The sequence below is a fragment of the Panthera leo genome, chromosome A3 (assembly GCF_018350215.1).
Source record: "Panthera leo isolate Ple1 chromosome A3, P.leo_Ple1_pat1.1, whole genome shotgun sequence".
Lineage (NCBI taxonomy): Eukaryota > Metazoa > Chordata > Mammalia > Carnivora > Felidae > Panthera > Panthera leo.
The window spans coordinates 51,965,665-51,982,290 of NC_056681.1; the positions used below are offsets into that span (position 1 = coordinate 51,965,665).

General features: G+C 41.0%; 1 protein-coding gene across 6 annotated transcripts in view; it reads right to left on the reverse strand.

Annotated features, from left to right (window-relative positions):
- The window catches only part of LIMS1 (LIM zinc finger domain containing 1), a 156,455-nt gene that overhangs the window by 16,871 nt on the left and 122,958 nt on the right, over positions 1-16,626 (reverse strand). For 4 of the 6 annotated variants that reach the window (XM_042931839.1, XM_042931840.1, XM_042931838.1 and 1 more), the window contains exon 2: positions 9,088-9,247. In XM_042931839.1, the coding sequence (XP_042787773.1) occupies positions 9,088-9,247 (160 nt within the window). Of the gene's footprint in view, positions 1-9,087; positions 9,248-14,186; positions 15,390-16,626 lie in introns of those variants that run through there. The other 2 variants (XM_042931837.1, XM_042931842.1) reach the window with 2 other exon arrangements.

Here is a 16,626-nt window from a genome sequence, read left to right on the forward strand (position 1 = left end):
CCAACCAGACCTCCCTTCTCAGGGTTCAGCCTTCCTGAGTAATCATGATTCTGTGTAAGAGGAAATGAGTGAAGAAATCCCTTTGTAAACCATCTTTCTACTAAATCATTCATTATAAATTGGTCTTTCCTGTTATGCATTTTGTGATAGGGAAAAAAGGACACATTTGGGAAATTCAAACTAAGGAGAGAGAAAGAAATCTGAAGTATTAACAAAGAACTTAATGTGTACTATGCCAAAATGAGAAAGGCTGCACACCATGTTCTAGTTCTTGGTCCAGTCCATCCTGATTTGTAATGTTTGTAGAATTATATCACCCTTTAACTGTTGGTTCAATTTTACTCTCAAAAGTACCTTCTTAGGGGAAATACTAAGATAATCCTTTTACTGGAGATATGCTGAGATGTCACAAAGTTAGATTTGGGAGCTGTTATGGTGGCTATCTACATATAGTTAGCATTAGGACCTCTGGGCTGAGCGGGTATCCCCCTCTGAAATGGCATTTAAACAGCCTTCTCATGCCACCAATGACTTGGTCATTTTACAAATATTTTTTCATATGTATTGGAATATGACTAGACATACTGGTAACTCATGAAAACCAGTACTGATGAAAACAGATTTCCCTTTGAAGCGAACTACAATTCCGAATGCAAAAATCACTAATTGTATACAACTCATACATTTATCTGACCTCTCTAAATTTTCCTAATCTGAAAATGAGGAACAGAAGCATGGAAGTCATCATCAAGTTCTATCCAAATCACTGTGAAAACTGTATTCACTCCCAGAACTAGGGTATAGTGTGGTCTACACAGTATACCCTACAATGCAGGCTTTCCATAAATATTTACTGAATGACTGGATGAAAAAGTAGTGATGGCCACATACAAGAGAGCATTATCTCTCAGAATGATAAAATATCAGTCCCAGGAAACCATTTCAACTTCAGTGAGAGTTGGTGCATCCTAGTGGAGGAGAACCCAGCTTGTGCAGACAAGCAGGCATGAGTTAACATCCTGATTTGACCACGTCCCCACTAGTTAACCGTGGCCAAGGTCTCTGAGCCTCATCACGGCCACAGGTAAGTTGGGAAAAAAAGTACCTAACTCACAGGATTTATGTGAGAATCAAATGAAAGAAGAACAACAAGAATAACAGTCTACAAAACACTTAGTATAGGGGCGCCTGGGTGACTCGGTTGGTTAAAGCGTCAGACTCTCGATTTCGGCTCAGGTCATCATCTTGTTGGTTTGTGAGATCGAGCCCTGCGTCAGGATCTGCACTGACAATGCAGTCTGTTTGGGATTTTCTCTCTCCCTCTCTCTCTGCCCCTCCCTGCTTGCACTCACGTGAGCAATCTCTCTCCCCAAATAAATTAAAAAACTAAAAAAAAAAAAAAAAGAAAGAAAGAAAGAAAAAAGAGAAAGAAATACCTAGTATAGTGCCTGGCTCAGAAATAAAAGTATTAGTATAACTCACAAGTCTTCTAAAATCAGGAATTGTGGGACATTTATTCACACATAAAGTACTACATTCTAGGCAAGGTTAAGGACTGTGACTTAACACAACAAGCTAGGTGACCTTACTCTCAAGAGACACATGGAAGCAGAAACAGCACCTCAACTCCTGGGGGTATTAGGGGTGGCAAGCAATACCACCACCATGATTGTTTGAACATGTTGTTTTTTATTACTGCCCTGATCACTACCTTCCAATACAGACAAAATTAAAAGATAAATATTTTTTGGAATCATTAATATTTATTATTTTTTAAATTTTTATTTATTTGAGAGAGAGAGAGTGCACACAAGTGGGAGAGGGGCAGAGAGAGACAGAGAGAGAATCCCAAGAAGGCTCCACACTGTCAACACAGAGCCAGACGCAGGGCTCGATCCCACAAAGTGTGAGATCATGAACTGAGCTGCAAACAACAATCAGATGCTTAACTGACTGAGCGCCACCCAGGCACCCCTGGAATCATAAACATTTAAAAGTTGTTTAAAATTAAAACACAGAAGTAGGATATTTGAAAAGAGAAAAATAAATTTCAGTTAGTGGAACCAGTACTAATCACCACACAGGTAATGTATCTTGCCTTCTGCTAAATGAGGATGATATTTTCATTATGAATAGTTGAATGTTGACTATCCAAGAACGGTATAGTTATCTTTTCTTGTGTCAATTTAAACCAGAAAAATGTAGGCTCTCTTGAGGGTCTTTCTTAAGTGAAATCTGTCTAGAAATACTTTCTAATTAAATTTATGGGGCGCCTGGGTGGCTCAGTCAGTTAAGCATCTGACTTCAGCTCAGGTCATGATCTCACGGTTTGCGGGTTTGAGCCCCATGTCGGGCTCTGTGCTGACAACTCAGAGCCCGGCGCCTGCTTCGGATTCTGTGTTTTCCTCTCTTTCTGTTCCTCCCTCGCTTGCTCTCTCTCTCTCTCTCTCTCTCTTTCAAAAATAAATAAAGATTAAATTTTTTTTTTAATTTATGGAACAAGAATTAGCTCTAACTGCAGTCAAATTCTGAGAGACAGAACTATAAAAAGGTTTTTTATTTTGTGAGAGTACTGCCTAACCAACATGGGGAACACACCCACTTACAATGGACTTGCTATATCCCTAGTGAAGATCATAACCCTCATTGTTTAGTGTAATGGTTCTCAGCTGAGGGTGATTTAGCGCCCCAGGAGGTATTCTGGTTGTCAGGACTGGGGATCTAGTGGGTAGAAATTACTAAACATCCTACAATGCACAGGACAGCTTCCAGAACACAGCATGCTACCTTGGTTCAAACTCATAACCGTATCAGACACATGTGATTAATCCCTTGTTAGAGAAAACTGAAATTCAAAAATATTAAATAACTTGCACCAAAGCCAGTAGAGCTGGGGTTCAATCCAAGGCTGTCAGACCCTAAAATCTACACTGCTTCTTCTGTATCCACCACCTCTTTTAGACAGAGCAAGAGAGAATATAACCTAGAATTCTAAAATTATCTTGTGGGTTTCTATCAACTTAAAAACCATGGCTTCCCTGCCAACACACGATGTGAACTTCACTTGAGAACTGTTAATCTGAACACAGATAGATGAAGAGGTAATTCTGTTGGATGTGGAACAATGACATTACAGCCTGGAACTACTGTGTTCCTTTTTGACAACGTACCAATAAAGTGAATCCTCCTTCTATTTCCATTGCACAAATCTGAGGAAAATGCTGAGGTCCTGAAACAACCTAATTATGGATACATGGTTCCTAAGACATCCTAGGATGCACAGCTTCACTGACAGTTTCTCTCAGTCAGCAAATATTCAGAGGACCCACTAAAGGCAAGGCACGATGCTAGAAGCTGCTGCAGATATATGTAGTGACAGCCTGTAAAATCATATCATGGTTATTTTCTAAAAAAAAGTACCTTCCATTTACTAAGCTCTTTACCAAGTGCCACTGTGCTGAAATATAAACATCATCTATACCGGTTTTCAGTAGATTCTGGGGTAGAAATCTGTCCTCAGGTAGATTTAACTTCCTATTACCAACCAGTCTGTAGTAATACTGTGAAGCTTTGTATTTAATTTTCAATGACTTGATCTTGGTCAGCCTAGTCTAATACACTGTAGGATAAGCTCCTTAAGACTCTATCTACCTTGCTCATCATTGTACTCCTAGAATGTAACATGGTGCCTGACACACTGTAACTACCTAATATTATAAATATTGTTAAATGGATGGATAGGTCAATAAAGAATGAATAAACACACACATGGGAAATCTCATGATATCTGACTAATCAAGGCTGTTTGGTCACCTTCAATCTGTGACAGTTCCTCAACCTTGCCCTGTCTTAAATGACCTTGACACTTTAAAAAAAAAAATGTATGTTTATTATTTATTTATTTAGAGACAGAGCACACACACACAAGCAAGAGAGGGGCAGAGAGAAAGGGAGAAAAATCCCAAGCAGGCTCAACACTGTTAGCGTAGAGCCTGACGCAGCGCTTGATCCGATGAACTGTGAGATCATAATCTGAGCTGAAACCAAGAGTCAGGTGCTTAACTGACCGAGCCCTGCCCTTGACACTTTTAAAGGGTACGGGTTGTGTTTTGTAGAGTGCTCCTCATTATGTGTTTGTCTCATGATTAGACTGAGGTCATAGGTTTGCGGGAATACCACAGGGGTAATAATACGCTCTATTTTCTTGCATCATATCGGAGAGTACATGATCTCAACATGATTTCTTACTGGTCATGTTTACCTTGACCACTTGATTAAGAGGGTATTGGGGCGCCTGGGTGGCTCAGTTGGTTGAGCGTCTGACTTCGGCTCACGTCATGATCTCACGGCTTGTGGATTCGAGCCCCGTGTCAGGCTCTGTGCTGACAGCTCAGAGGCTGGAGCCTGCTTCAGATTCTGTGTCTCCTTCTCTCTCTGCCCCTCCCCTGCTCGCACTCTGTTTCTCTCTCAAAAATAAAAAAACATTAAAAAAAAAAAAAAAAAGATGGTATCTGCCAGGGGCACCTAGGTGGCTCAGTCAGTTAAGCGCCTGTCGTAGGTTCAAGTCATGATCTCATGGTCCGCGAATTCGAGCCCCACATCAGGCTCTGTGCTGGCAGCTCAGAGCCTGGAGCCTGCTTTGGATTCTGTGTCTCCCTCTCTCTGTCTCTCTAACCCTGCCCCACTCACGCTCTGTCTCTATCTTTCAAAAATGAATAAACGTTAAAAAAAAAAAAGATAGTATCTGCTAGGTTTTGCCACCGCAAAGTCACTACTTTACCCTTTCTATATCCCTTTCAATACCCTTTCAATCCCAACTAGATACAACATGTCAGTCAATAATAGAACATTTTGTTAAGGCCAGTATCCCAAAAATCATCTCTTAACTATGATTCTTCTGTTGTACCTCCTCCCCCAAAAAACACAAAAATTTAAAGTAACTTCATTTAGTGTTACATGTCTGGAAATTATTCCCAAACAATTTGGCAGAAGATGGGTGTTGTGGGTATGTGTGTGAGATGCATAAGGATACATGATATTCACTGTATTATTCTTTCAACTTTTCTGCAGGTTTTAAATAACAACTAAGTTTATTCAAGAACACCACATTGGCCTGAACCAATATACCAAATCAGTGGTCCACCTATGGTAGTGAAAATACATCATGACTAGGCATTTTACTCAGGGTTCTACCCAAAACTGAAATTTCCTATTTTTACATAAGAATACATTTCTTTCATCCACCACTCTGGACAATGTTCATGAAATGAGCAATAGGTAAATGAGTAAAGACTTTGAAGGGTAGCCTGCAATGTTTATATTAGAAAATGTGTTCCCTGGGTCCTAGTGGGAATCTTAGCATTTTATCTTGCCATCTGTACAATCCAAGTACTGTATACATACCATTGTATTTATTAAGCACCTAGTAGTCATCAAATACTGCATAACAAACTATAGAGATACTGAATCAATGAGAACAGTCCTTGCACCCGAGGTATTTAATGTAATAAATTGTGAAATGCCATCTTTACTAAAGGTATAAACAAAGTGCTGTGTGTAGTCAGAGAAGACAACTTAAATGAGACAGGTGTGAGTGGCCTGAAAACATGACTAATGTGGTCTTGTAAATAAAAACATCCCAGGTACAGCAGTCATTGATGACAAGCTATGGAGCACAAGAAGCACTGAGACAGACCTTATATTTTTTAGCAGTGATAGATTACAGCCTCAATGGCAAACTTTTAAGTTCACTTACTGAACCACATAAGCTGGTGGGTTGGAATTCACCCTGCATAAAGGAGCCAGTGCAGGTAATAATCCTGGTTGCTGCTAAAACAGTCTTAAGAGGAGCTGCAAATGAGCCAGAAATAGCTGAGCTCAATCAGCTTGCCTCCAGACAAACATCCTCATGAATGGGTAGGAAACAGTAGTGTAATAGTAAACTTGCCTTTGGGGCCAAAGGGAGGAGCATCCTGGCCATCTGATCCCAAATATCAGAAGTTACACAGTATAAAGTGAATCCCATTTTCAAGGGGAAGAACTAATCCTACAGAGAAAAGACTAGGGATGGTGGAAATAAGGGAAGGTTGATGTTTTAATAATAAGACAAAAGCAATACAAAGCTGTAGAGTAGAAAGGACACATTTGCTATTATTACCAAGATTGAAGTCCATACTTTGTGTCTCAAATGGAAAACAAGCCAGGTAAATTTTTAAGCTTGCTTTTCAATAACTGAAAATGCAGATTATTTCTTGGAAGCCCTGGATAGCTTTTTCTCGGATATCATTCAACCAAAAAGAAAGGCCAGATTTTCTACATGCAGATTTACACATCCCTGGCCTTGGAAAAGGGGTTTTAATTTTAAGTGTAGCTAAAACAGCAATCTTCCTCAGGACCCAAGGGACCTTAAGCTGGACAATAGCCCATTCATAGACTAGTTCTGTGTATTCATAACATTCTGGAATAATATCAGATGGACCCAGGAAGCATATTTATAGTCCAGAAGTAAAGAGGAGTGAGGTGTGGGCAGGAGGACAAGTGTGAGTCATGCTTTATTCTGTCCCACTGAAAGCTCTCACAGAGCCTCCCCTCTGACTAAGCACAAGTGGCCTGACAGCTGACAGAACACAGATGCAGAACCAGGACCTTAGGAGGTGACAGTGCCTGACAACAATTATTAATTCCAAAGTGCCAGGTGAATGGACCATATAATATTGAATTAATGTTTGGAAAAACTGACCCTGCCTTTCCCTTTTGGATCTTTCTCTTCCTCCTCTGGACTCTCTCCTAAGGTTTTTGCCATAACTAACCATTTCAATAAAAATATCTATATTTGAGGGGCATCTGGGTGACTCAGTCGGTTGGGCATCCAACTCTGGATTTGTTTGGCTTTAGGTCATGATCCCAGCGTCATGGGATCAAGCCCCACATCAGGTTCTGTGCTGAGCATGGAGTCTGCAAAAGATTCTTTCTCTCTGCCCATCCCTGCCCCTTCCCCTCCCCTGCTCTCGTGCTCTCTCTCTAGACTTAAAAAACAAACAAACAAAAAAAACCCTTATATGTGAAAAGAATACGCATGGGAAAGAATACCATATTAGACATTAGGAGACCAAACTAGGTTCTAATCCCATTCACATCACAGACCTACTGTGTTATAGCAACACTTCAACATCTTTGGGCCTCAAGGGGGGAAAAAAAGTAGGGGTAAGGTAGGGACTGACAGAGTATGAAGACTCATGTTTCCTCAAGAGGCAGACACTTGGCTCTCTTTAAGTGACCTCCTTCCTTGCCAGAGTCCTGGCACACCTCTACTGTGCTGACCTGAGCCAGAATCCCAGCACACCCCCACTGTGCTGACCTGAGAACCTGAGTGTTCCATCAAGACCACGGAAGCAGGTCCTTTTCCTTTTACTACAACTGAGGACTGCCCTCCCTCCTGCCCCTGCTCCCTTTCTCTCCCTGTTGCCTAGATCCCTAGCGATTTCCTTTTCTTCTTCAGAAATCTAGCTGCCGTTCTCCTCATTACCACTGGCAGCTTCACCCACAACCTCAGGAAGGGATCTGTTACCCTGATGCCAAGAAGCACAGTCCCTGCTCTAGCTGCCTCCTCGGTCTTCCCTCCTACTACGCCTCTTCTCACTGTCACTTGCCGTTCCCAGCCCAAAGCCATTACATTTGACAGAAAAAGAGATTCCCACTGCCCAGGGAAGGAGTTTGGAAGAATGAAGGAAAAGAAAACAAGAATCTCTTCCTGTTCCTAGGGTTTTTATTGTGGGGAATATAGTTCCTGGGATACAGCAGGAGCTCAAATATGTGTTCTAATCAAAACTCTTTTTTTTTTTTTTTTGAAAGACAGAGCACGAGCAGGGGAGGAAGAGAGAGAGAAAGATAGAATCCAAGCAGGCTCTGCAGGGTCAGCACAGAGCCTGATGTGGGGCTTGAACTCATGAAACCATGAGATCGTGACACTTAACCGACTGAACCCCCCCCCCCCCTCCTCCCAGGTGCCCCTCTAATCAAAACTCTTAAAGCTTTCCCCAGAGTTATGTTACTATAGACAGGGCAGTTCTGCATGTCATGTGCATATGATGGGGTAAATAGCTTTTCTGCAGGCTGGCCTGGGAACCTCCCTCTCAGGAAGCGTTATTTCCATGGGAAAATGCCATCTGAGTGGCAAACAACTGACTTACTAATAACCATTAAAAATTACCTTTCCTTCCTCAGGAATGGCTTTTACAACAGGGAAATTAAAAAATGTGCTAGGCAAAGAAGAAATCAAAGAGCAGCTGTCTCTGGCTATAACATAATTCTATGTACAGATATTATCACAGAGAGACATGCATATGAATAACACACACATATAAATATGTAAGGAGTAAGCTGGTAAAAGTGCACTATCTAACTGGTCACACACACACAAAACCACTCTCATCTTTGTTAACAACATGGGCTTGGCCTCTGTAGACTATTCCCAAAAGCAGACATATTTTGTGAGTAGGGGCTTTTATAGCAATGGTAAGAAGAAATCCAAGTGTAGACACCACAGGGTAACACACGAGAATCAGGAGCAAGAATTTGGAAAAGAAGATACATAGAAGAGCTTAATATGGACAGGATATCCCTCCAAAATATCCAAATAAGATCCTTCTTAGAGAATAAATGCATGGAAGCTCCTATTGATTGTTTGAAAGGTAGGTAACAGATACCCTGCCTTAGAGAGGATGTTTCATGGTGCTCTGAGTTGGGGAAAGACAGAGGCAGGAATCAGGAAGGTATGTGCAGGGGGCAAGCAAATCAGAAAACCTGCAGCTAAAGCTTACAAATGGGCTCTGTCTGCTGAGCTGAAGTGCACAGATCTGATGGGTCGAGTCACAAGGCACCAAGGGTTCTGGCACAGGAAGGTGAAATGAACAGTACAAGTTGGTGGGTCTGTCAGGGCATTCCACATAGAAGCCATCACTAACCTGACAGGTACCAAAATACCTGGTACTTCAACACCATCTTCATACTGAAATTTAAACCGAAGAAGGATGCCTCAAAACAAGGTGGAGTGGGAAGGGAATGGTGCTTCTGTCCAGGCTGACTCACCTCATAAAAGAGTCCCTCTGGGAACTGCTGGAAACACTGGGCACACACGAAGCACTGCTCGTGGTACAGCTCCCCATTACTGTTTACTATCTTCTCGGCGGGCGCAAAGCCCCCCTTGCAGCGCTCACAGGTGGCATTGGCCAGGGCATTGGCCATGTTGCTGTAATACACAAAGGACAGAAGTCACAGACTATCTACCTTTTCTTAAACTTAAGACTAAACAACATAAAGGACTAAGGAGAAAATTCTATCTGATGACAAAAATCATATTGTAGCCCTAAAGCCCAATTTCTTGTGTCTTAAGTACTCAACTCAAACTGTTCCCATCTCTTTGTCTTAGCATCTTAGGTGCTGAAAGGGTCTCTTGCTTGGAATCTGTTTTTAATATTGCTGACATTCCTCTTGCTAAATATACTATAAGAGGGTGCCTGCTACCTGTGAGGAACTAGGGATAGAGATTAAAGTCAAGAGTTGCTCTTGAGAGAGCTTAAGGTTATAGCTTCCTAAGTAGCCTAATTAAAATATCCACAGGTCACCATCTCAAAGCCAGTTTTTCACCCTTCTGAGAACAGAATCTAAATTGCATGTCAACTGAATGCCATGTCCTAGGCTGGACACAGGTTATCCCTTTGGTTATATCCTGCTGAAGGCAACTGCTACAGTAGCTCTTAAAATCAGCCAGAGTGCCATGGTCCTGTAATCTCATTAGTAAGACAAGTATTGGGCACTGGCATTATAAGCTGTATCTTAAAGTCACAGCATTGTCCATTATGAAGATCATCTTATAGACATGACACAGGGAGGTTCAGGGAGGTGGAATGACCTATCCAACTTCACAAGTCTCAGTAGTTAATGGAAGATACAGGACCAGAATCCAGGGCCCCCATTCATAAAATCACAACCAGATTATAATATCAATTTCAAAAATCCGAGAATATGTGATAGGGACACCATCACGCTTTACATATTAGGCAGTCAAGTGACCACTGAAGAGCCCAGTGACCCGATCTCTCCCTTGCAGTAATTCCACTGTACCTTGAAGCATATAGGAAGAACTCTATAAAGGGTTCCAGGCCCTATTAAACCACTGTGTATTTGGGGGCATCTGGCTGGCTCAGTCGAAGGAGCGTGCAACTCTTGATTGTGGGGTCGTGAGTTCAAGCCCCATGTTGGGGGTAGAGATTACTTAAATAAACTTAAAAAAAAAAAAAAAAAAGAAAGAACTGATTTGTTTTAAAAGGCCATGAAGTGAGGAATGTCCCCTAACCAGAGCAGTCATTGGCCAAACTGTCCTTCACAATTTGGCAAGTTTATTTTCAGACGCCCACCCAGAGCACAAGCTCTACCTGTGTGTCTAGGTCCCTGGTGCAGCCTGTAACCACCCAGATATTGAATCAATCCACCTGGTAAAGATACTGCTGACATTCTCCAGAATCTTCACAACCACCCTGTGAGGCAGGTGAGGAGTCTTCATTTTACAGATTAATAACTGCCTTGTCCCCAGCCAGTTTCTAAGTTTTGCTGTTTCCTTAGCAGAAAGGCTCACACATATGTTGTCTCACCTCCATCCCACCCCAGTGGAAGATAACTTTGCCTTCTTGCCCCAAATGTTTCAAAGAACAGTATTCCTATTTTGAAGCCTTGCCATAACTAACCTCATGCAGAAGTACCATGTTCATAACCGCATACCCATCAAAACTCAACTTTACTTAATAGGCTTAAATATAAAATTAAAACATCACAAAAAAAGAAAACAAAGGAACGCCTGGGTGGCTCTGTCAGTTAGGTAACTGACTTGGTTTCGGCTCAAGTCATGATCTCATGGGTTCGTGAGATTGAGCCCCACATGGGGCTCTGCACTAAGCATCATGTAGCCTGATTGGGATTGTCTCTCCCCCTTCTCTCTGACCTTCCCTGCTTGCATGCAACTTGCATACACTCTCGATAGATAGATAGATAGATAGATAGATAGATAGATAGAATCTAAAAAAAGGAAAAGAAAAAAAAAAGGAAGACAGGCAGCCTCACTGCTTGGCAAACCTAGCCTAAGTTATCACATTAAAACAAATTTTCTACTTTGTCATTTCAAAATTACTGTTGGTTAGGGAGAAAAATCTTCACATTCCCTTCTTACTGGGTTTTGCCGTAAGCTAGATGAATTACAACAATTTTAATAAAGCTCTTGGAAAGGTTTGTGTTTCTCCTTTCTCCTGACCAAAATCCACAGGTGTCCCTAGATGAAGGATGGGAAGCCCGCACCTGCCCCCATAATTCTTAATATCGTTTTGAAGATAAAATTTTAAAAAGTATGTAACTTTGGAAGCCAGAAGATGCTACTCAAAGACAAAGTGTCATTATTAATTTTCAACCCCCTCAAAAGGTTCACCCAATCCTTATAATTTTAAAAGAACTCCTAAAAAGCAGGAAGTGCAGAACATTCTGGAATGTCCTGATCCATTATTATCTTGGTTCTTAAAGTACAGGGGTCACTGTGACCCTTTTAGGGGTTCAAAAACTCCCTTCCTTTTTCAACTATATCTCTATGGGAAGCATATTTTCTTTATATACATTAGCGACATATTACAATAGGTTAAACACAGAATCAGAACTGAGAAACTGTCTTAGTCACTAATGAGATTTGCAAAAATGTAATTCAATGCCATTTTTCCCACCAAGCTTTTGTCATTTGAAAACAGTTATTTTTCATAAAAATTAATATCAATAGTTATTAATATTAACATGTAATGGGTTTATTGTTTTTTAAATTAATAAATATTTTGTTCTCAGTTTTATTTTCAAAAACAGTAAATATTGCTAAGCAAAAGCTCTTTGGGGACGTCAATAATTTTTTTTTCATTTTTTAAAACATTTTACCTATTTTTGCAAGACAGAGAGATAGAGCATGGACAGAAGAGGGGCAGAGAGAGAAGGAGACACAGAATCTGAAGCAGGCTCCAGGCTCCAAGCTGTCAGCACAGAACCCGATGTGGGGCTTGAACCCATGAACCATGAGATCCTGACCTGAGCCGATGCTTAACTGACTGAGCCACCCAGGAGCCCTGGGGGACCTCAACAATTTTTAAGAGTGTAAAGCAGTCCCAAGACCAAAGCATTTATCACCTGTTTACTACTCATTATACTAAACACTGGTTATAGTCAAATTCAAATACTCAAATAGAATTAGAAAATAGGTTGACACATTATAAAAACAAATACATAGTTTCCCACACACAGGAAAAATAAACTAGTTTTAGCCATAATGTAATGTGTATTTTTGAAGAGGTATTCCTTTTAATAACAAGCAGGATAAGGAAACAGAACCTTAGAGGAAACTTTCAGAACAAAAGCCCCAATAATCTCACCCAGCTACTGAACTGTTTACATTTCCTTTTCCTCTCCTGTTTTTGACCCTCTGGCAGTATTTATTCAATGGACTATTTTTTAGAGCAGTTTCTGGTTCACAGCAAAACTGAGCAGAAAGTGTAAAGAGTTCCCATTCACCCCCACATCCGAGCCTCCCCTGCTACCAACACCCCCACCAGAGAGGTAGTACTTTGTTACAACTAATGAACCTACAGTGACCTGTGTATTTTTTTTACAGTTGTTTTTATCTTTAACACTACTATGATAGAAGTTACATTTTATTTTATTATTTTTATTATTTTTAGTTCAGGTATTTATTTATTTATTTATTTACTTATTTATTTAATTTAAATTCAAGTTAGTTAACATATCATGTAGCATTGGTTTCAGGAGTAGAACCCAGTGACTCATCACTTAAAACATACAACACTGAGTGCTCATCCCAACAAGTGCCCTCCTTAATCCCCATCACCCATTTGGCACATCCTCTCACCCCCTTCCCCTCCAGCAACCCTCAGTTTGTTCTATTTCAGAGTCTCTTATGGTTTGCCTCCCTCTCTACATTTTAAAAGTTATGAATGATAGTTATAACTGTCATCAGGCTAGAAATAATTACTTGGCTGATTTTTCAAAAAGGGATTTATGCTAAGAAGTGTTGATGACAAAGAATATATATGTTGGGAAGTATCTTTACATCTGGCCAGTCATAACTGATTGTTATGTCAGTCATAAATGACCCACTTTTCCACAAATTAGCTGCACACAGAAAACTTGGCATCATTGAGCTTTTTGTTTTTCTTTTGTCTTATTGATCAAAGTATGGGAAAAAAATTTTCTGGTATTAAAATGAAAAACAAATGTGTAAATCCAAAAAGCATCTTGAAAGTCCATGAAGCATTTTGGTTACAGTATAATTATAATTGCCCAATTATACTTAAACAGAACTCTTTATAAGTTGTGAAAAATCAATGACATCTGTTACAATACCACACAGAATGGGTTCATGGAAATAGAGAATCAGGTCAGTCAAATTCTCCTTAACTCTTAATTGACAAATTGGGAATCTGCAATAATTCGAAGCTTCCGACTTTACATGAGTTGGTCTAAATAATACTAAATACTACTCTGCACTATTTTTTTTATTGTTTGCTAAAATCCACTTAATGACATGAATTAGACTAACTTTTTAGAGTTAATGGCGCACACACACACACACACACACACACACACACACGCAGGTTACACAACATTCTTATTTATTCATTCAGTCCCTTTGAGACAGTATTAAACCCAGTTAGCCTGATTCAAACTGCTTTGTTAAACCTAACAAAAATGTGCATCCTTATTAACTGTCTGTAGTTCAGTTTTTACTGTTCCCCTCAACTGACCCCTTATGTGTAGGAAGTTTTAGAGCATACAATTTTTCTATTATAAATCCTGACAGCAAAAACTCTAAATCTCCCTCTTGGACTACATAATGAAAATGTACTATTAACAGGAACCTATTGAAGACAAAGATGTTACTACTATTACTTTAAAGGCAGCATTTTTGTTCACTTCTGCATTTCATCTGGTGGATTCTTGCCTGCTGGAATACACCCCCCGCCCCTCCATCACCCTAGAATGCCCCTGCTAAAAGTCGAGGAAATAAAACCATCAATAGCTAGTGAACTCGAAACCCAAGATGGCTAGATCTGGAAGAGGGGAGCTCCTCTCCCAGGAGAAAAGACACTTACAATTTCGCATAAAAGTCACAAAACTCCTTGTAGACCTTTACGTCACTGTGCCTGCGCTGCAGTTTGGACACAGCCCTCTCGTCTTCATTGCCATTAGCCTGGTGGACATTGTTAAGAGCTGTCTGGGGGATTTCTTCATTCTCTGGGATAACATAGGGACACACCCTGCCCGGGAACGCCATCCGTGGGTGCTTGAGAGCCCCAAACCCAGGGCAGAGAGTAGCAGGCAGGGACAGAGAAACAATTTCCAGGCCTCCCCTGTTTCCCTGCCAGGGTCACTCCCACTGTTCCCACAGACGTCAGCCCTGCGTTTGCCAGGATCATTCCTAGCCTTTCATGTTAAGAGCTCCAGCAGCAAAGCAGTCAGTTGGTGTGCCAGTCCTGATTTACTGAGGCATTTCTGGAAGCTCCAGAAAACATTCTACAAAGCAGTGACAGTCTTTGCTGGAGCAATCTTCCTGATGGACTGTGTCTGTAAACACTGCTATGGAAGGAAGAACTGCTTGGCAGGGTCCGAGAGAAACAAACATCCACGTGTCCTGGGGAATCTGTCACCAGGCATCAACCACACGAACACTGTGCTTCTTGTAAAACATCCCCAGATATTCTGTTCCTAAACAAGCTCCCCACTGAGGCCAAATGCAGCTGGCACACTCTATGGGGCGTTGTAATGCCCAGGGCATGCTTGCCAGCTATACCCATGGTTGCCGTCCCCCAGGGGTCTGTGAGTCCCTGAGATTTGGAGCTACTTTGGACTTTCATTGATCCTAGTACTTGGTACATAGCAAGAGTTGGATGATGTGTCCAATGAATGGACACAAGAAGAAATAGGAAAGCGCTAGAGTCTAGTTAGAAACCCCCAGCTAATCCTAGCCTTTATCATGGCTAAGGATGCTGCTGGCATTCCTGCAATAGTCAGTCTACAGTACTGTTGTCTTGTAGCAGTGCTACAGATGAGGAGGGTGACGATGAAGGCCACGGGCAATAGAGGGGCTCAGAATCTTTCTCCAGGCCCATTCCTCTGAGACCTAGGTGCTCGATTTCTCACCAAAATCAAGGTACCAAGGGCCACTTGAGAAAGAAAAGCTAGAGAGTAGGTAAAAGGTACACTGACCAACAGAGGTCTCACTAGAGATGAGAGCCATGAAAGCATCAGCAAACAGACACAATGCAGCTGAGACTCCCAAATAATAACAATAAATAATGCTACCTAAGCATTTGTAAGTACTATCACATCCCTATAAGGTAGGTATTATTTACAGATGAGGAACTGAGGTGTAAGGAGGCTGAATAATTAAATACATGGGAGAGTCAAGATTTAAATCTAAGTAACCTTATTCTAGAGCCTATGTTGTCAACTACCATGTCAGAAAATAGTTAAACATATTCACTGGAGAGCAAAATAAGTTAACTACAAAAGATTTAAGTAGTGAGCACAAAATGAGACAGAAGCAGAAAATGAGATCTAGTCTTCCCACTTTGAAACCCAATGAATGATCTCAGAGCACAGGTCAGAAATTTAAAGGCTGTGGGGCTATGGATCCTGCTCAGACCCCAAGCCTGTGGCTGATGGAGTAAGAGACTCACCATTTTTTTTTAAGTAGGCTCCACACCCAGTGCTGAGCCCAGTGCAGGGCTTGAACTCATGACTCTGAGATCAAGACAGCTGATATCAAGAGTCGGACGCTTAACCAACTGAGCCACGCAGGCATCCCAAGACTCACCATTTTTAAAGAGGAAAGAAACAGCCTCATGGTTTAACATATATAAAACATGTAAAGTTTTTTAACTTTATCACGACCACGTAGAATAGAGGAGGCAGCAGGCATGAACACACACACACACACACACACACACACACACACACACACACACACTGACTCTGAGACCAGAAACACAATGCCACTGAATTAGGGGTAGCACAATAGAAAGAGGGGAACCATGCCTCCTGCCCAGAATACTTCTTCCCTCTTAACCTGATTATCTTCTATTTACATTTCTACTTTATCTAAGACACTCCTAAAAATCAATCTTTATTTTAATTATCTTTAAACTTTTCTATCTCAGTTTACTGGGACCAAGTCCACAAACATGGGGATTTGCCCTCCTCAGGGAAAAGATTCTAGACAATGGCTTAATGGTCAAAAAGTAGGAAGGGGGCCCCACTGCCACTGTGTTCTCAACGATAATCCTTCCACTTTGCCAATTTACAACTAGCGTTCAGAGTTAATTTTTCCTGCATAAATAATAAATAAGAATCACCTTCTTAGCTTAAGAGACCTGCTTAAAGTCACACAGCTAGCAAGTGGAAGATCCCAAATTCAAATCCAGACATCTGCCTCCAATGTTTCTGTTTTTTACCTCTACACAAAATCTATTCCTGTGGCCAACAGACACATGAAAAGGTCTCAACATCACTAATAATAAGGGAAAGGCAAAT